The sequence below is a fragment of the Neolamprologus multifasciatus genome, chromosome 23 (genome assembly GCF_963576455.1).
Source record: "Neolamprologus multifasciatus chromosome 23, fNeoMul1.2, whole genome shotgun sequence".
NCBI lineage: Eukaryota > Metazoa > Chordata > Actinopteri > Cichliformes > Cichlidae > Neolamprologus > Neolamprologus multifasciatus.
The window spans coordinates 42813376-42834172 of record NC_140460.1 but is presented as its reverse complement, the minus strand read 5'-3'; the positions used below and the strand labels follow the sequence as shown (position 1 = coordinate 42834172).

The 20797-nt window shown below is 44.2% G+C and overlaps 1 protein-coding gene across 1 annotated transcript in view; it reads right to left on the bottom strand.

The window, feature by feature from the left end:
- The window catches only part of prkx (protein kinase X-linked), a 40476-nt gene extending 19960 nt beyond the window's left edge, over nucleotides 1–20516 (bottom strand). Inside the window, exons 1-4 of the mRNA XM_085151430.1 lie at nucleotides 20339–20516; nucleotides 19755–20047; nucleotides 8595–8763; nucleotides 7079–7342 (exon numbers count right to left, since the gene is read on the bottom strand). Of these exons, the coding sequence (XP_085007556.1) occupies nucleotides 7079–7342; nucleotides 8595–8763; nucleotides 19755–19902 (581 nt within the window). The 5' untranslated portion in view covers nucleotides 19903–20047; nucleotides 20339–20516. The remainder of the gene's footprint in view (nucleotides 1–7078; nucleotides 7343–8594; nucleotides 8764–19754; nucleotides 20048–20338) is intronic.
- Between the last annotated feature and the right edge of the window lie 281 nt (nucleotides 20517–20797).

The window sequence follows — 20797 nt, the reverse complement described above, 5'->3', positions numbered from 1 at the left end:
CTGTGTTTGTGTCACCACGATGCTCCTGCAGTTTGTCCACAGTTGCAAACACAAACACAGCTCTATGATTCCCATTATCATTTCTTCTTGTAATCTTTACGCTCCACTGCTAAAGTGATCTGCACTCAGTATTACCATGACGATGTGGGGCCTCAGTGTGGACGTGGGACGAGTAATGATCGATGTGGGCGGGGCATAGGGCTGTTCGATATAACCATATATATCGATGACGATATAAAAATGTCTATTGTTTCATTTTACGCTATCGTTTGTTTCGTGGTGTCGCAAAATAAACTGTTTACAGCAATATTTGTTCATGTTTTGATGTCACTGTAGTTATTATTAATTTCTTAAAGTTCTCTCTTTCTCTTATATTTAATATAACCACACTACAGACGGACAAGCGCCTGTTTTTATGCGACAACAACGACGGTAACAGCATCGCGTGTCCGCTTGTTTATGTTCCACATAAACCTTTCACAATAAAGCTCAAGATCCTGTTGAGACTTTTCAAAATAAACTGAATCACGTGAAAGAGCAGATTATTTACAGATGAGAAGTAAAAAAGAAAAAAAGAACGCCGTGTAATAAATACTCACAAAGAAAACGGCGCCGTTACAACTTATGTCTAAAAATGTATTGTTTCATGCATCAGTTAAAACAGCGGTCCCCAACCCCCGGGCCTCGCACCGGTACCGGTCCGTGAGTCGTTTGGTACCGGTCCGTGAGTCGTTTGGTACCGGTCCGTGAGTCGTTTGGTACCGGGCCGCGAGAGTTGAGGCTCAGGTGTGAAATGTATAGTTTTCAGGGTTTTTAATCGGTTTTCAGCGTTATTTTGTTATCGTTTTTATCGTTTACTCGGTTTTCCTGGGTCTTTTCACGTGTGTTATGAATAAATCTTCTTTTTTTCAGTACTAGTTTTATTTTGTTGTATTTATCCGCAACACCTTAAAGGCCGGTCCGTGAAAATATTGTCGGGCATAAACCGGTCCGTGGCGCAAAAAAGGTTGGAGACCGCTGGGTTAAAACACTCGACTCCAGCTACACGACGCTCAGCTGGAAACACTTCACACAAGTCGAGCTGATTCACAGAATTTACAGAAAATGTTACATTTTTGTGATTTATATCGTTATCGGACGATAGACGTCTGATATCGGGAGATGAGATTTTGGTCTTAGGCGGGCAGTGAAATCAAATACTGAACAACAAATGAAGGAGGTTTGAACAATAACAGGAAGCAGGAGCAGCTTTAGAGATGCTCAGCTCCCAGTCATGGTGTCTGTGCCTTACACTTGATGCAGTATGCTGCTCTTAGTCAACTCAAAACCTCATTCAGGTGGATACACACTACGATGTTACCCTCAGAACAACTTACGCCCGTTCCAGGGTGGACACAATCTGAGACAAACCTCAATCATGTCGACCAGAACTTTTCAAAATAAGTGAAATGACAATTTGTGAGGTGAAAGAATAAACATGCACAACATCGTTTCAGTCTCTCCACATAGAAAGACGTCACCAAAGGATCCGATACTTAGAGGAGCCTTGAAGATCATCCTGACACTCCATACAGCTGAACAACAAGCACACTGCTGAGAGCTGCTTTAGATTCATACAAACTCTCCTGGTATTGTGCAGACTCACATGTTCCAGATCGGAGAGTGGAGAACAGATTTATCGACTGTCACATTAATATAGTGCAGCCATGTTTAGAGAGACAGCCGTCCTGTCAAATGCTACAAAGCTTCCATTAAATGCACGTACCGACCGAGAGGTGGACACACCCTGGACAGGTTGGCAGACTAACACAGACACACACCACCTGCATGTGTTTAGACTGTGGCAGGAAGTCGCAGTAACCCGGAGAGAACCCACCTGGACACTGGGAGAAAATCATCAGTGAATATGGGCAACAGAAGCATTTATAACTGCTGCTACATGTCTACATGTTTAATTGTCTCTCCCTCTCTGTCCTCCTCGTTCACCCTAAAGTTCAATAAAGTAAAACCAGAATTTACAGACCAATAAAAGGCTTAAACTGATCTGTGTTCAGAACAATATTCAGCTGCTGCTGGACACAGACTCACACTTTGCTCTCACCTGGATCTGAAGCTGTGCTGTAACCATGAAGCGCACAACAGGAACACAAATCTTTAACTAAACTAATATCATCAGCTGCTCTGCTGCCAGCTGGTGACACAGCAGCAGACTAATGGAACGAAGAAAACAAGCCGACGCTCTTAGTCACAACATCGCTCCTGCATATTTCAGTGAAGCGTGTTTTTATGTGCATCATCTTCCTGCCACGGCAACCAAAGTCTTCTTTAGTCGATTACTGACAACGCAGCCACGCCAGTGTGTGAGCGCACTGCAACATCACCACATCAACAACACGTTTTCATCCTCCAACACATTAGAGGACAGAAGATAAGACTGACATACATCATCATCATCATCATCACTGCTGCTGCTTTTAGAGGTGCTGTGAGGAAACGCAGGCACTCGCCTGTGATGGACGTCTACAGCAGGTTACTCACATGTGGCTGTGCATGCTGCTGGCTAGCTGATTGACACTCTGCATGTGCCACACACACACACACACACACACACACACACACACGCACACACACCTCTGTCAAAGCTACTTGTCCTTTGTTGAAGAGCACTTGGTCCAGTGCCAGCCTTTCATCATTTGTCACCAATATCACCTAGGTAATGACCTCTTTCAACCAGTTACCATGACAACAGTAATTTGTATGGAAATCACGTCGCCCCGGCGGAGGATGAGGAGGCCGCTGCTGTCGGTGGAATCATACGTGGGGAGCAGGATGGACATAAGTGTGTCCACGATGATATGGAGAGATGCTCTCTTCAGTTTTGTGTTGTCACGTTTGAGTGTGCTGATGAGCTGCCAGCAGGGGGCACTGTGGAGACGCGGGCAGCTCTGTGCTTTATCACAACCTGAGAACAACAAAGCTCGTGGCAATCAGGCAGTTGTCTTCCTATTCCAGGCAATTCTGCTGCCCTCCATTTATATAAGAGGGTCACTTGCACATCAGAAAGGTATCTGCTGTCCGTCTGCTCTGCTCCATCTGGGGAAATGCAATCTTACACCATTATGTTTACACGTACAGCTCTGGGCAAAATGCAGAGAGCAACTGAGACCGCAGTGCAGATATAAAGCCATCTCTCCCTCACTCTGCATCTTCTACACTCTCCACCACTGTATATCTAATCCAGAATAAAGGACAGTTTCTCCTGCAGTGAAACATTTCCTCCATCTCACAGGAACACGAAGCTCTCTGTGAGCTAACTGGCCAATCAGACTCAAAACAATCCAACCATCCAGTGAGCAGCATGAGCCTGAGAGCCCAAGCCAAAGTGCTTTTACCTGCTGTCCTCAGTCAGTGAGTGAAAAGCCATCAAGCTGCCTCTCTGAACTCTCCCCTGTGAACGCTTTCGTGCGTCTTTTAAATTCCAGCTAAAGCCGTGACAGTGGACGTGCACCGTGTGCACAATCCAGCACAAACAGTTCAAACAGTCCTAAATAAAAAGACAAAGCTGTTTGTTGCAGAGCTCCTGACCGACGCTTGTTTCTCAGGCAAACAGCTACAGAAAGACTGAATTTATGCAGCAAAAATACAAAATGCCAAATGTATCCAATCACATTCACTCCAAAACTCCGCGCTTCAATCAACAACATCCAACATGCTCTATTTGATTGGATCATTTAAAAAATAATGTCACCAAATGACAGCAGATGCTGTTACTGTGCACACGTCCCATCAATGGATCCCACAGTAGTTACATAAACACACAAATGGCAACAGTAACCATTCAAATGTGTTCGCACAAAACACTCTGAGGAGAACAAACTTCACTGTAAACTTCATGAAGTGCAACCTGAATCCTCACAATGCAGAACCGGGTACAGATGCAGCTCCGTGAGCCATGTGGGCAGAGCACTGATGTCATCTGCAATCAAGAGGACGTTTGTTCTCACATCGTTATCTTTATGAATTACAGAGGCGTCTCTTTATAAAGAAGTTGTTACACTTTCTGTTTTATGTGCAGCAGAAGGAGCTGAGGCAGATGTAGAGTTTCCATTAAACGCTTGTAAATTATAATAAAGGTTGATTCTCACAAACTGAACCTGATATTTGAGGCTTCAACCAAAGGTCAGCTCAGGTCTGACCTCTACGTTTAGCCTGTGGGCACAGTGAGACGAGGGGAAGCATGTGTGCATCACATGATGCTGATCAAAACACAGCGAATAAAGTCTGTACATTAAAACTTGGACACATTAATGTGGAACAGGAAGTTGCTTCTTTCATGGTTTATTAAAAGTACTGAAGCCAGTCCGTGGACGCCCTCAGCCTCACACCTCTGTGCTCTCAAAAATCCCACGACGCCTCGTTTTCAGGTTATTGCGTTTGTAAGATTTTCAGAAAACTTGACCTCCGATCTCAAGGTCATAGATCTCGTCAGAGAGCTTTAATGCGACCTGTGGTGTTCTCCAGTTGGTGGATTCACACTAGGGGTGGGGAAAAAATGGATACTGTGTAGCATGGTGATATTTTGTTTGCTAATAATGTATGGATACAGGGACAGCAGAAATCGATACTTTGTTACAAAAAGGTTTTTGTGCTCTGACTTCAGAGCATGTTGATCCTTTTTCTGAGCAAGAATCCTGACATTCCTTCACTGTCCAAATGTGTTTAATAAACATGACAGTTTACTTATTTTAATTTAAGACATGTTTTATTTTAATTAAGTTTAAAACTTTTTTATTTAATGTAAAATTATATTTTGTTTTAATTTACTTTCAAATTCTTCAGTTGCTGAAGGGGCTGCATAGTTTTCATAAACTGCATAGTTCAGAATAGCTATAATTGTACCAGATGGTTGATTCAGTTAAGTTGGACTAGACTGTAATACAAACCGTTCAGTTTGTCAACAATCAAACTGAAATGAGAGAAAGACTGAGTGTGAGACTTTGATATTAGAGAAAATGAATATTGATAAAGTTTACCTTTATGTACAGAATCTGAATATCGCAAAATGTTTTTAAAAATTGCAATAATATCGTATCGTGGGATGTGTGGTGATTCCCACCTCTAATTCACACCACCTGACCACTTCATGAGCCTTTGACGGCTGACATGAAAACAAGTTCTGATGTGACAGAAACATGATTGCATTAGAAAACGCAACAAGCTTATTAGACAATAACGTATTATTAGCGTAAAAAGATGAACATAATGTTCAACACATCTTGCAGCTACTAAATGTTTTACTACAAACAGGCGAACGTGTTGAAGGACACGTCTGCCTGATCAGACGATGCCTTCAACTGAACAGTTTATGAGCTCGTCTGCTTAGAATCAGCTGCTTTGTTGCTCCTGGCTTTGTTTACATAAACGCATGATATCATTTGTCATCTGTCATCAGATCATTTCAGAGACTTCTCCAAATTCCTTTCAGCTCTGACCAGCAATCATCTATTTTCTCCACCAATCACAGAGGCTACTTTTCTGCAGTGGGACGCCTTCAAGAGCAATCGGAGGATGGAGTCGTGGGTGAGCTACACAGAATGATACACTCAATCATTTCTGCCCTTTCAAGTTACACCTCAGGTACTCGTCTCCAACATCCACGACCAGCGTTCATTACGTGATGACCAACAGGCATCGTGGCTGAGGCTGCGGCTCATGATGGACTCGTGCAACTGAACGCTACAAAAGGCTCGTTGAACGAAATCCACAAGAAGCTATTTTATTGCAAAACATCTTTATTCCAAGGACAGCTCTGCGTCGTCCCCAGCAACTAGTGTCTTAACAACACGCATTCGTTACCTTAAATCTTTCTTCTGCATTTACTTCTTACTCCCAAACAAATATCCCGTGCAAGGTTATTATCGTTAACGAAAACTAACGAAATAACGAAAACTAGAAGTGAAAAAACATTTTCGTTAACGGAAATAAAAATAAAAACAAAAAAAGGAAAACTAAAACTATAATGAGTGTTCACAAAACTAACTAAAATTAACTGAATTTATATCAAAAATGTGTTTAGTTTTCATTGATGTGTGCGTGTCATACAAGAGTCAAGGGTGAAAATGAAGTTTAGTTTCCAGATTTTTTTCTTGCTGTGTCTCATTATGCCAGCAGGTGGCAGCACGTTAGTCGAGTCGTCTGTGTTGCTGCTCCGTCCACGCGCAGAATCATGTCAGGAAAAGTCGGGAGCCAGAGTCCAATTTGGGATTACTTTGAATATGACTGTGTTTTGGATAAAGCAAGTGTCTTGTAGTGGAAACAGACTAATTATGAGGGACATTTCTAAAGGGGAAAAATCCCACAAACCTTAAAGTGCACTTGAAAAGCTCACACAAGAAGGCTAACCTAGCTTAGCTTGAGAAGGTAAGGGAGCACACTCAACCCTCATCCCCAGAAACAGAAGCTAACCCCAGGCAAGGCAGCGTGATGCATCCCGAGACAACAGGACGGGGATATCTACACAACTGTGTGAGTCAATTACCTTCAAAAAGTTTATCAATTCACTTGAACCAAAATTACGAACACCCGGTGCTGCAAGAGTTAATAGTCTCATTGGGGCCAAGATATACGTTTTATAGTTGCCTGGTATCAATGGTTGTTCATCTGCCTTTATTTATTTAAAGAACCCATAGGTGGGAATGTGAGTTGTCTGTCTCTGCGTGTTAGCCCTGCGACAGACAGGCGACCTGTCCAGGGTGCAGTATGGTAGCTGGAATAGCAACATACCCAAGGATGAGCAGAATGACTGATATGATGAAACTGGGATTTTGTTACACTTAATTATTGCAAACACAACTAAAACTATAACTGAAACTAATCAAAACTAAACTGAAACTAAGGATTTTCAAAAAATAAAAACTAAACTAGCAAACAATTGGTAAAAACTAATTAAAACTGATATAAAATTGAAAATCTGAAGTCAAAACTAAATAAAAATAAAAACTAATGAAAATTGCAAAACTATTAAAACCCTGGTTCTTACTCACAAACAAATACCCGTGAGCACACAAACAGTTCTTACCTGTCCGTGAGCTTCTTGGCGAAGCCAAAGTCGGTCAGACGGATGTGTCCTTCGCTGTCCAGCAAGATGTTCTCAGGCTTCAGGTCTCGATACACAATTTCTTTGGAGTGGAGGTACTCGATGGCACAAACGATCTCAGAGGTATAGAAAAGGCCCGTGCCGTTGCTGAAGCGCCCGCGGCTCCGTAAGTAGCTGAAGAGCTCGCCGCCCGGCACGTAGTCCATGAGCATATAGAGAAAACGCTCATCGTGGTGAGTCCAGAACCTGCCACATAACAGACAGCAGGGTCAAACGCGCTGTTAGCTCAGGCTTACATTAGCTTTGATCGTCACTGAACGTCTCTACAAGTTCACCGCAGGGTGAAACTGTTAGTGCTGTCTGAATAAGTGGAGAGGATCACATCAGATGAGAAGCTGCATCATTCTCCGGCTCTTTTATCTCCCGGCGGTGTTTGGACAGGCGTGCAGGAAGCGTTTCAGCTGGAGGGGCACTTCAGATGAATAAGGACAAAAAAGCTCCGTCACTGATGAAGACGGAGGAGGCTCCAGAGTGAACCATAAGTGCTGCCGCCTCTCTGACCCTCACATACGCTTCAGCTCTAGTCTTGCTTTCACAGTTTCTGTCCTTTATGTAGCACAGAAACACAGCGCTGCCATGTTACACGCTAAAGAATAAACGTGTTTTCTGATGATGGTTTGGATGATTATTCACACCAAAACACATCAGAACTGAGAAATATTCAATTTTATTTCATTTATATGGGTTCATCAATCACCTCAAAGCGACCATGACCCTGTTTGTGAAGGAATTTAAATTCAATTCTGATTTAACAGGAAGCCAGCAAAGAGAACGTGACAGAAACATGGCCTCTCTTTCTACACCAGCGGTCCCCAACCCCCGGGCCTCGGACCATTACCGGTCCGTGAGTCGTTTGGTACCGGGCCGCGAGAGTTGAGGCTCAGGTGTGAAATGTATAGTTTTCAGGGTTTTTATCGGTTTTCAGCATTATTTTGTTATCGTTTTTATCGTTTACTCGGTTTTCCTGGGTCTTTTCACGTGTGTTATGAATAAATCTTCTTTTTTTCTGTACCGGTACTAGTTTTATTTTGTTGTATTTATCCGCGACACCTTAAAGGCCGGTCCGTGAAAATATTGTCGGGCATAAACCGGTCCATGGCGCAAAAAAGGTTGGAGACCGCTGCTCTACACTGTCTGTAACGAAGCATGTAAATGTAAACCGACCTGGGCCTCGCACTGAACCCTGAGGAACTCCATAATTAACCTCAGTGTGTGAACTGCTCTTTCAAGGATGTTTGATATAAAGGAAGGTTGGAGATTGGCCTATAATTAGCTAAGACTGCTGGGTCTACAGATGCTTTTGGAGTAACGGTTTAACTACAGCAGCTTGAAGGCCTGTGGTGCACAGCTGATCAGCTGATTATTAGAGATAGATCAATCATATTTACAACTGGACTACGAGCCCCCATGTTTGCAGATGAGACTGAAGAGCACTCACAGTCTGATGAGGAAGGCGTGGTTGACCTCGCTCAGCACCTCCTTCTCGTTGTGGACGTGCTGCTCCTGCTTCAGTCGGATCACGTCAGGGATCTTCATCTGCTTCAGGGCAAAGAAGGCCCTGCTCTGTTTGTCCTTGACCAGGAAGACTCGTCCAAACGTCCCCGTGCCTGAAGGGGGAGAAACAGGGAGAAGAAGGGGGTCACACCGGGGAACCTGACCGTGACAAAGGATTGTTTATCAAGGAGTAATCATCAGCCTGAAACCCAGGCCGTCCTGGTGCCAGGCAGCACAGGCTCGGCTCAGCCAGGCTCGGCTCAGCCAGGCTCGGCTCAGCCAGGCTCGGCTCAGCCAGGCTCGGCTCAGCCAGGCTCGGCTCTGCTCAGTCAGCTGCTCTTCCCAGCGTGTTTGGATGTTTTCAGCTGTAGGTGAGCAGGTTATATGTGCGTCTTAGTTCTTGTTTAATGTTTCTAATAGTACGCAGGAGCACACCAGCAAGTCTGTAGTGTAGAGTCTTTACACCCTTCATTTGTTTAGATGTTTTACATTGTGTCAGGAAAAATGCACAATGATTTATAGAAACCTCTGCATACTTGTAAACATATAAGGAAAATGCAGTATTTGTACAATTCTAGCTTCAAAGTCAATATTTGGTACGACCCTTTTTTCCTTCACTACAAGCCGAACCCTTTTCTTTAATCAATCTGCACAACTCAGCTTGTTTGAGGGCGTTCTCTGGCTGTTCGCTGCCCTTTGTGAGGAGAAACCTTCACTGTAAGCAACACTTACAGATCCAGAAGATTTATAATACTTAATGTATGAAGTTTGTATATATGGTCCAAATGTTGATGACCCCTCCTTCTTTCCTTCCTTCTTTCCTTCCCTTTCTGATCACTGACACGACTCATAATAGGAGGAGACTTCAACCTAGATTTAATCCAGGAATTGACGCGCTCAGTACAGCAGGAAACAAACATTTTAAAGACCTTTATGCAGCTTTACACTCATCACAGATTAATCCCTCTGATGCTGACACTGCAGAACTTCTTAACAATATAACTCTACTGGAACTAAATGGATTCACCATTAGCAGCAATCTGACCAAATGTAGCTATCAAAGTTCAAACTGAAGACAGAAGGTAAGCCTATACGCTTATGACGTGTTACTTTTCCTCACCACTGTTGACTAAGGGTGGGCGATATAAATGATATCAATTTGGCCAACGATAGAGATTTTTACTATACCGCGATAGCGCATGTTGATGATGTCATCAAGCTGCGCCTGTTTTGGTCGAAAGCATCGCAGCAGCTAAAACCATTATCATCTGCAAATTATGCGACAGTCACAGCAAAGAGATGAAGCACTTTTGAAATATGGGGAAAGCCAAAAACTGCGCTTCCTCCACTTCCGTAACATTGATTCATTAATGCTGAATTCTCTGCAGCTGCTCTGTTCCCATGTTGTTGCAGTATATTAATAACTAACCTCGTATTGTGGATGAATAATCTCAGTTGTTCTCCTGACTGAAGTTTGGCCCGTGTATAGCATCCTGCTATGATTGCATTTGTCCCTGACCACCAGAATCCCTCACGTTAACTTTTATCCAGTGGAAAAAAGTTAGTGTTCATCCTCCAGCTTCACTGTGCTAATGTTATGCTAACATAGCTGTGTCGCTAGCAATCGCGTAGCACAGCATGTTTAGTAGAGGTGGGAATCACCACACATCCCACGATACGATATTATTGCAATTTTTAAAAATATTTTGCGATATTCAGATTCTGTACATAAAGGTAAACTTTATCAATATTCATTTTCTCTAATATCAAAGTCTCACACTCAGTCTTTCTCTCATTTCAGTTTGATTGTTGACAAACTGAACGGTTTGTATTACAGTCTAGTCCAACTTAACTGAATCAACCATCTGGTACAATTATAGCTATTCTGAACTATGCAGTTTATGAAAACTATGCAGCCCCTTCAGCAACTGAAGAATTTGAAAGTAAATTAAAACAAAATATAATTTTACATTAAATAAAAAAGTTTTAAACTTCATTAAAATAAAACATGTCTTAAATTAAAATAAGTAAACTGTCATGTTTATTAAACACATTTGGACAGTGAAGGAATGTCAGGATTCTTGCTCAGAAAAAGGATCAACATGCTCTGAAGTCAGAGCACAAAAACCTTTTTTGTAACAAAATATCGATTTCTGCTGTCCCTGTATCGATACATTATTAGCAAACAAAATATCACCATGCTACACAGTATCCATTTTTCCCCACATCTAATGTTTAGGTGGAATCTAGCGATCTAACTTCCTGTTAACTTGTCAAAGGAGCTTGCAAAGAAAAGCGTCTGGACTTCTTTAAGTTACTTGAAGACGTTTCACCTCTCATCCGAGAAGCTTCTTCAGTTCTAAGGACAAATGGTGGAGAGTCCTTTTGTCCCTCTGTGGGGGGAAACTCCCACTAGGTTTATATCTGGGACTCTCCACCATTTGACCTTAGAACTGAAGAAGCTTCTCGGATCGTTCCAAATGGACCTCACTCAGTCGAACACGTGCACTTATTGCAAAAACAACTCTGCTGAGAATCATATGCATGCTATATGGTCCTGAGCACGTGTGGATAAGACCTATGACCACATGGTCTCGTTACAGCATACCAACCTCACCCAAACTGTGCAACTTCAGTGACAGAGGTGAACTAGATATGGAAGCAAATACATCTTTTATACTCCTCCTTTCCTTATGAATCGCAAAGAAAAGTATCCTGATGAACTGGAAACCAAAAAACGCCTTCTGTACCAATCAAAACAGAAACGGGTGGAATGTCTGCCTCTTCACCAAACCACGGACGGATGAATTTGTCTCCCTCCGGTCCCCACTGATCAATTCCACTACTTAATGGGGGTGGTTGGGTGTAGTCTCATTTCCCTGTTTGACTTGCAGGTGGATGATGATGGTCTCTGGGACTACGGGTGACTGGTGGCCTCCTGGGGACTGGAGAGCTGCGGTTGCAGATGTCTATGCATCTGCCTCAGACGGTTGAGAAGTGGGGTGGGTGCTGCCTAACGGTCTTGGGATGTGGGCTCTGGGGTAGCTGGCCTCATCTAGCAGGGGCGAGTGCTGGGCCTGGGATCCCAGCGCCCGGGGTCGCCTGGTCTCTGGCTGTGTCCCTCCCTCTGTGGGGACTGTCTGCACCTCCCTGGCCAACTCGCCGTGCGGTTTGGGCCGACCCACATTAGAATGCCCACTCTGCGCCTCGGGCCCTCGTGGATGCTGTTAGGCCAATTGGGAGGGTTGGGGCGTCCAGGTGAGGGAACAACCGTTGTTGGGTGCAGCTTGTTTCAGACCCAGACCAGTTTGTCTCGTCCCTTTAGTGTGCGTGTCTGTTGTAACTGATTGGTATTGTGACACAGTGTGCAGATGAGCCCCAGTCTACTCTGTGTGGTGGGGGTAGTGGGTGCCCCACACTCGGTGGTGTCCCGGGGAATTTTCAGGTGCCCTGAAAACCTGTACCACGTCAGTACCAAGGTGGCTGGTCTCTCTGCCTCTGGTCCTCTGGGACTCTCACCCTTTGGCTGAGGACCCATCTGGGGCCTCCGTCCTTCTCCTGCTAGGATGGGCCTGCAGATGTCGCAGAGATGTGCTGCCTCAGGTCTTCGGTACTCCTGGGGGCTACGAATGGCACGGTTGTCCTGGTTCATAATTTGCCTCTGGCTCCTGGGGGACATTACTGGGGCTTCCCATCCTCATTATGAAGTCCATTTGTGACAAAGACAGTTATTATAACACTCTCTCACTTACTCCCAGTACAAGTAAACTGTTGATTTAAGTATCTGCGTATTTTCCCATTTATGTGCTCTGGGAGCAGCTGTTGGCGATACGGTGTGCATTTCTATTTGTACTCTATCCTTTTATTAGTACTCTTTTTTTCCCTGCCTGTCCTGCCTTACAGTCTTCATACGACACCACGTTTAATAATAACTGAAATAAAACAAATAGAAATGAATACATGAACAGATAAAAGATGCAGAGATTCAAAATGTGCTTCACATCACAGTTTAGATCCAGATTCTGATTGCAAAGCTGCTGTCATGAAGCCAAAGAGATCTGAAGTGAGCTCCCATCAGCACAGCTGATGCTTAACTGAACCTTTTAAGTGCCACCCACAGAGAACGAAAGGCTTTAAATAAGTCTGATTACAAACAGACTGTCAGCTGCACAGAAAGAGAAAGAGGAGCAATCGTTGCTGCGCTGACCAAACACCTGACATCCTGGTTCATGACGACACAGCAGCTAAAGAAACAGGAGAAAGTAGGTCAAGAAACACGAAGCAGAAACACTGCAGTAGAGCAGAAACACTGCTCTACTGCAGTGTTTCTGCTCTACTGGAGTACACACACACACACACACACACACACACACGCACAGACACGCACACAAACACAGACACACACACACACACACACACAGACGCACACACAAACACACACACTGACACACACACACAGACACACACACACACACACACACGCACACACACACGCACAGACAAACACACAAGGACACACACACAGACAAACAAACACACAGACAAACACACGCACACACACACACGCACACACACAGACACACACACAGACAAACACACGCACGCACACACACACAGACACACACACACACACACAAACACACGCACACACACACAAACACACGCACACACACACACAGACACTGACACACACACACACAAACACACGCACACACACACTGACACACACACACACACGCACACACACACACACACACAGACACACACACACGCACACACAGACACACGCAGACACACAGACACGCACACACGTGCACGCACACACGTGCACGCACACACGTGCACGCACACACACACACACACACAGACACACACACACACACACAGACACACACACACACACACACAGACACAGACACACGCACACACACAGACACACACACACACAGACACACACACACACACACACACACACACACACACACACACACACAGACACACACGCACAAACACACAGACACAGACACACGCACACACACACACACACACTGCACCATGTGACACTTTAGTTTCAGTTTCTCTGCTCCTGTAAACTAGTTGTGTTGTGTTGTGCGAGTGTTTTCATGCCTGTTCCAGTTACATGTGACTAGTATCCTTAATCTGATTGGACGACACCATTGTTGCTGTGGGTCTTTCACGTCTCCTTGTACTTGTTGCTATGAGAAACAACATTAAGAAACACAGAATAATGTGATTCGTTCAGACAGGAAGAAAGGGCATGAGCAATCAGCCCGAGCGCCGTCAGGTCACAGTGGAACTGTGGGAGTGGGCAGTAATGGCCAAGCTCCCACAGGAGCAGGCAGCGCGTCCTCCTGTGGCCACATGATGACAGTTTGTGTAGTCAGGTACTGGCCTGAGCCCAGAACTGTCCTAAACACAAAGCAGCAGTTGGCATTTGATTCCTGCTGATGGGCAGAGAGACGGGTGAGTGATACAACAGCTCCTCTGAGTCACGCTGCTGCAGCTCCCTAATGAAATGCTGGCCGTCTCGTTCCTCAGCTTTACCTCCAATGAACCTTTGTCTCAGTCCTGTTGCCACAGCAACAGAGAAACAGCAGCGCACCGTCACAGTCAGGTGAACAAGTCGTATCTAGAAAAATGTCTTTTAAAATGAAAATGCTTCTGTAGGACTGTCAGTGTGTAAGAATGAAACGAGCACACAGCCCTCTCAGCTGCAACGCCCTATTAACAGCGATTATGACCGTCTGCATCAGCCTGTTTCATGACCTGGTTTAGGGAGACAGCCTCAGTCTTTGTAATGAGTCATTTGGTCCAGTCAGAGATGGCAGTTTGTGTGCTGGTCTGTAGTCAGGTTAGAGAGGATGGCTCTGCTTCTGAACAGTGGGTGAATGAAATGCACAGCTGTGTGTTCTTTAGTTGTCTCCATGCTGAGCCAAAACATTTAACAAAAGCCAGTCTGCAGAGCTTTAATGCTAGCAAGCCATCAGTGCACTTAACTACATAATTAGCATGTTGTTAGACAAGCTTCCCCTCATCCAAGAGCAGACTTGTTCTCACAGGCACTTGGTTGTGTTATTAAGCACAGAGATGCTTTTCAGTTGTGATCAGACACCAAGCAGTGAAATGAAAGTGAAGGCCAGGTGACGTCAGACAATAACGTACTTTTGAAACTGATCCATAACTCTTCATCTACCTGTTTGCTTCTGAAGCTTAGACAAGACAACTGTGCTGTATGCAACAGGATACACTCCCACTGCACCGGCAGTTACAATGAATAAATAAAAGCAGCATCAACAAACATGTTTGGCTTAGAGCTGGGCGACACAACGACAACGATATATATTGCGAAATAACTTTTTCTCGATAGAAAAGTTAAACTATTGCGATAGACCTCATCTCGCTTGTCCTCTTAAAAAAAAAGAAGAACAGCCAATCCAAATTAAGTAGCGCAGAGCCGAACCAATCACAGCCGCAGCGTCACGTCACGTGACTTGTTACGTACAGCACAAGTGCCAAGCCGCACATGTGTATTTGTTTGGGAAGCAGCCAGCCGCCGTGCCGCCCGGGTAACGGAGGAAATGAGCGCCGACTAGAGAAACATCAACCGAGAGCGTGAGCGAAGGTTAGCGAAGAGAAAACAGATGATGGTTCCAACGCCGGAGAGATTGTTGAACGGAAGAGCCACAGAAGTTCGTAGTGTGAAGGTATTTCTGCTGTTTCAAGTCTGACACAAACAGAGTAGCGAACTGTCAATGTGCCGAAAGCAAGTCTGGAAACACAATAAAGCGGTGCATGCTCAGTCTCTGACTGGAAGCTAATTCGTCATCCGGCTTCTGTCAGACTAAAGTAACTGTTACACTGTTTGAAAAGCTCAGCTGTACAACAAGGAGAGATCGAGAATTTCCTTTTAGTTCTCAGTTTATTTGATGTTGACAAAAGTTAGTCAATTTTGTTCTTCTGTAAAACAAACTAAGATTTATTTTTAGAATTAATATTTTGTTTCTAAGTGGAATTGACAATTTAGTAGTTTTGTTCTGTTTTGAAACTTAAACGCTTTAGCGGCTGCCTTTGGTGTCGTTTGCAATATTTGCCTTTATTTATCTGAAACAGTCTCATGTTCCTTAAGTACATCTACCCTGTTGAACTTATTATGGGAAATAAATATTTAAATCAAAACAAGCTGCTGATTATTTCACACTGTGAGCAACGGCACATTTAAATCCTACAAATATAGTTATTTGGCTTATATCGTGATATATATCGTGATATATATCGTGATATATATCGTTATCGCCTGAAATGAACATATCGTGATATGAACAAATCTCATATCGCTCTAGTTTGGCTCGTAGATGTTGCCTGTGAGTGATGGTCAAAGGCCGCCGCAGCACGTGACAGCAGCAGACTCGCCTAATGGCACCAGAGAGCTGTCTTATGTTTTCAATGACAATTAAAGTGCACATATAAAGAGCTTTAGCTGGTCTGTTTTAGCCACCAAATCCCTCATCAGACAAAATGAGTTGGCAGATAGGATTTTGATGCCGTTGCTTCCACGAACAGCGGATGGATGCGATCCCCTGCTGCACACCTGCCCAGCACTCGTTAGGCTTTGGCTTGTGTGTAGCCTAATATTACTAAAGTGCTGCATGAGCGTATGTTAGACTCATTACATCGTCTCAACCTCTGCACAGTCCTTTATTCAAACAGGCAGCAGAGGTGATGGACGGTCCAGTTTCCATCCTTCAGTAAACAGTGACTAACTCAAATCGTTCTGCCAGGGGAACTTTTTCATTTGATCTAAATATACAACAAGGTGAACTTTAAGACCCATAACAGATGAGTGACTCACATGTGGAGGACACTCACACAGGCAGCAGATGAGGAGTTCAACTTGAACCACACAGATACAAACATGTGTTCAGTTCATGCAGAGAGAAGTGCAACCAGAAGAAGAAGAAAATAAATCAGAGAAGATTTTTAGAACAGGGCCAAGCGAGCCATGAGGGATCACAGCTGTAAAGATATTTATTATATAAACTGTCATTTCCAGGTGCTTTTAATCTGACTGTGGCAGCTAATATTAGGATTGTAGTTATTGTAGCAAATTAAGGGTGCTGATGTTTGGAGTGCATAGCAGTCAACGACTCAGAAAGCTGGACTGGACATTGTGAGAATAAGCCAGGGTGGAGTGACCATGTGCAGGAGTGACAGATGGATTGAAATGACATCGGGGGGGCTCTGAGCCCCTCCTTCGTTGGACTGGCGATGGACAGATTCACAGACGAGGCAGATGAGAGTTTGCTTGGACTATGATGATCAGACAACATTATGATATGCAGTGAAAGTAGGTAGCAGATGAGACCCTGAGAGGTGGAGGTATGCACTGGAGAGAAGGATGAATGTCAGTAGAAGCAAAACAGAAAACATGCGTGTGCATGAGAGGCAAACAGGTACAACAACAAAGACACAACAAGCTGTGAAATGCAGCAAACATCCACAGCAGTGCAGAAGAGAGTGGATCAGTGCAGGCAGGGTGGAGAGGGTGGAGACGACAACAGTGAACGTAAGGGTTTGATGCACGCTCAGCCCAGGAACGCTGATCCTGTTCATCCGGACTTTTGTGACATCGCTATGAGACATCATGAAACTCGCCGAGCTTGAGTAAACTGGTCTTTAAGTGCTTTCAGTTACATGCTCCTCTCATTTCATCCCTACAAACAGTTACAGCTACACAAATGTAAATTGGATGTGTAACTGACTCTAGCTTTTCTGAATTCTAGTAACGTGTGGCACGTGTTTGTCATACTGATTAAAATGCTTAAGAGTTAGATCCAGCCCACAGCTGTGGCTGTGAGTCCTCTGAGTCTGAAGGTTTCTGCCTGAGTTCTGGTGGAATCACGTACAGCAGTGAGGTGTCCTCAGCCTGAACATGTCCAACCTCTGCCTGGGCATGTTCACGGCAGCTTTTTGATCTCTACAGCCCAGATGACACATGGGTCAGGTGACATTATCGGCCTATCAGATATCAGCATCAGCATCATTCCATAGGACATTATGTTTAAAAAGAAGAAGAAGAAGAAGAATACTTTTCACTTCCATAACAATTCATAAATGGTGTCATCCCAAATCTGCAGCACAAGCTCAGTTCAACCTGCACCAAATCAAGTTGTTACTGAAAGATGACACCTTTATATTTATTGATAACCATGAGCCTTCATTCATTTATACTAGCTGACCCTCCACACAGTGATGATGAAACACGTCCAATACTGACTGAAGTATTATTGGATGAGATACTTATTTGCAGTGTTTGCATATTAAAAGGATAAAACTATTATTTGTGCCATATTTCTCTGTAAGTCCTGGACTGACGCTGAGCTGCAACCCTGGCAGGGACGGACGTGCCAGCAACTACACAGAAACACCAGCAGCCTTCCTCACCAACTCAATTCAATCAGCAAAGAAAATATGGTGCCAAGCGATCATGGGGGGTGGAGCCTAGCACACTCCAGACAACCATTCACACCCATGGGCAGCTTACAATCATCAATCAACCCAACCCCGCCAAATGCATGTGTTTGGACTGTGAGAGGACGCTGGATGACCCAGAGAGACGCCACGCAAACATGGGTAGAACACGCATGCAGAACATGCAGGTGGTGGATTCCAACTCAGGACCCCCACCATGCACCCCCCACTGGTGCGGGTCCTGATGCTGCTCAATGGATAATGTGTTAATAACAAATCGATGCCACATTTGATAAAAATGTGGAAAAAACGACAGTAAGCTAAATTCAAAGAGACTCCAAAAATCAAAGTGATAAACTGATGCAGCAGGATGTTGCAACATGTGTTGTTATTGACACTGGTGCTTATATTGTTCTAATATTTTTTTTAAATGGCTCTTACTTTTTTGTACCATATCAAGTCTGAGCGTACCTAATGATCTGACCTATGGTACCCGTATTATACGGATAAACTCATCAGGAAGGCCAGCTCTGTTCTGGTGTGCAGGTGGTGGGAGACAGAAGATAACATCTCTGATGGACAGAGTCTCCCAGCCCATGCATGTAGATGTTGCTGCAGAGCTGCTTCAGTGACAGACTGCTGCATCCTCGATGCATGAAGGAGCGTTTCTGCAGGTCCTTCCTCCCTGCAGCTGTCAGACTGTACGATCAGAACTGCTCCCAACAAACACAGATGTTTACATCAGCGCTGTAACTGCACCTTTCAGTATCCTGCTCTGTTTGCACACTACAGCCTGGGCTTGCCACTTATCTGTACTCTACTTTTAATAACTGTACTGTACTCTGCTTTGGTAACTATTGACCATGATGTAAATATGTAAAAATGGTGTTTCTGTTCCGTTTGAATATGTGGTTTTTGCTGCTGATACAACCAATACAACGAGTATTTAAATGGAATAAAAGGTAAGCTTAAACTTAAACGTTTGGTGGCAGTACCCTGGGAGGGCTGACGGGCAGCAGCAGTAAACTTACACTACTGGGAAAAGTACAAATAAAGAGACGGTAGAAGATTCATTCAGCTGACCAGAACCTTCAACAGTTTCTATGGAAATGAAACAAAGTCAGGATTCGGTCAGACCTGAGCACAGCACAGTCGAGGACTCCAAACAGCCACACACTGGACACTGAAGAGTGAACGTGTGAGTAAGAGTGACACACTGCATGCTCACAGTTCAGACCAACTGAGATCTTCTTAATGAGGAAACAGATCCAATTGTTTCACAGCAGAGAACCTTAGCCAATAACAGCAGACGCTGAACAGGAAATAACAATAACAGGAGAACAGAGGAAATCACTGAACACTCCAGCAAAGCTTCACTCTACTTCCTTAGAACAACATGTGACGATCACAGAAACCAATCAGCACAGACTGTGTAAAACTCTGCACACCATCAGCACCTGGTCCAGCTGTGACTCCAGCTTTATGTTTTTTAAATATGAAAATTCATCAGTTTTAAAAAGGTTTTCTGATGTCAAACACCTGGGAACACCCAGTCTAAACCTAAGATAAGACACCTGAACAGTCATGGACAAATCAAATGTTGTGGTCAACTCACCGACTGTGGCGACCGTCTCCAGGTCATCAAGGCAGTATGTGCGGTTATTTGGTGAGGCGTCTTCCGCTGAGCTGCTCGCGTTGCTTTTACTTTCTTTAAGGGAGTTTGTCTCACTGGTGACTCCGACCTTTGCTTTGGATGACGCCATCGCGGACTTTCGGAACTATTTTGGGACTATGTGGATCTACAAACATCCAGCCAGGGGCAAACCGAGTGAAGACGCATTTCTGGAGACACACTTCTTCGTCAATCTGGGACAGCACGTCGGGTAGCAGTGACCGGGGCTGGCCGCCCTGGATGGTTACAAAAAACCTGCTAAAGTTACCTTAATAAGCTGAGTTAACTAACAGTCAATGGGGGAAATAACCGCAGACTTAAATGACACAAAGAAGCCGGTCACAGGTGCACTCGTCTGTAGCGTTAGCGGCTAACACAGTGTTCATGCAGCGCTGCACATCTGCTCAAGCATCGTGAAAGTGGCTTCATAAGCCGCACAACGCAGTCCTACATAAATCACGGGACTTTCCCGACATATCTTCACTAATTCTCCCCATTATTACCGCAACTACAACAACAGACCTCACCCTGAATTTCTTCTTTCTGTCCACATCGACCAGGAAGAGATTCCGGTCGCTTTTCAAGTAATTTCCGGTTAAGACTTTCAGAAGAAAAGAAAATGAACCAGTTTACCGGATAAAACGAGAAAGTGAGTTTTCCTTCATCATTGTCGTTTTACATCTACACGGTAAAGAATCGGTATAATCTGAAAAAATGCAAACATTTTCTATGTTATATTAGTCAACGTCTTACTGGAAGTGACTTGGCACGGAAACTGGATGTTGACGAACAATCGGTTAACGAATAAAACGAAGTAGTTCCGAGACGTTAACCAATCATGTGTGAGTGATGAGTCAGGGCGTGGTGATGAAGACAGGTGCTGAACCCCGAGCTTTAACAAGCAGACAAAGCTATTAACAGTAAAAGAATATCACACATGTATGAAATTAACAAATGACAGCTTATTACTCTTCAGGTCCTGCATG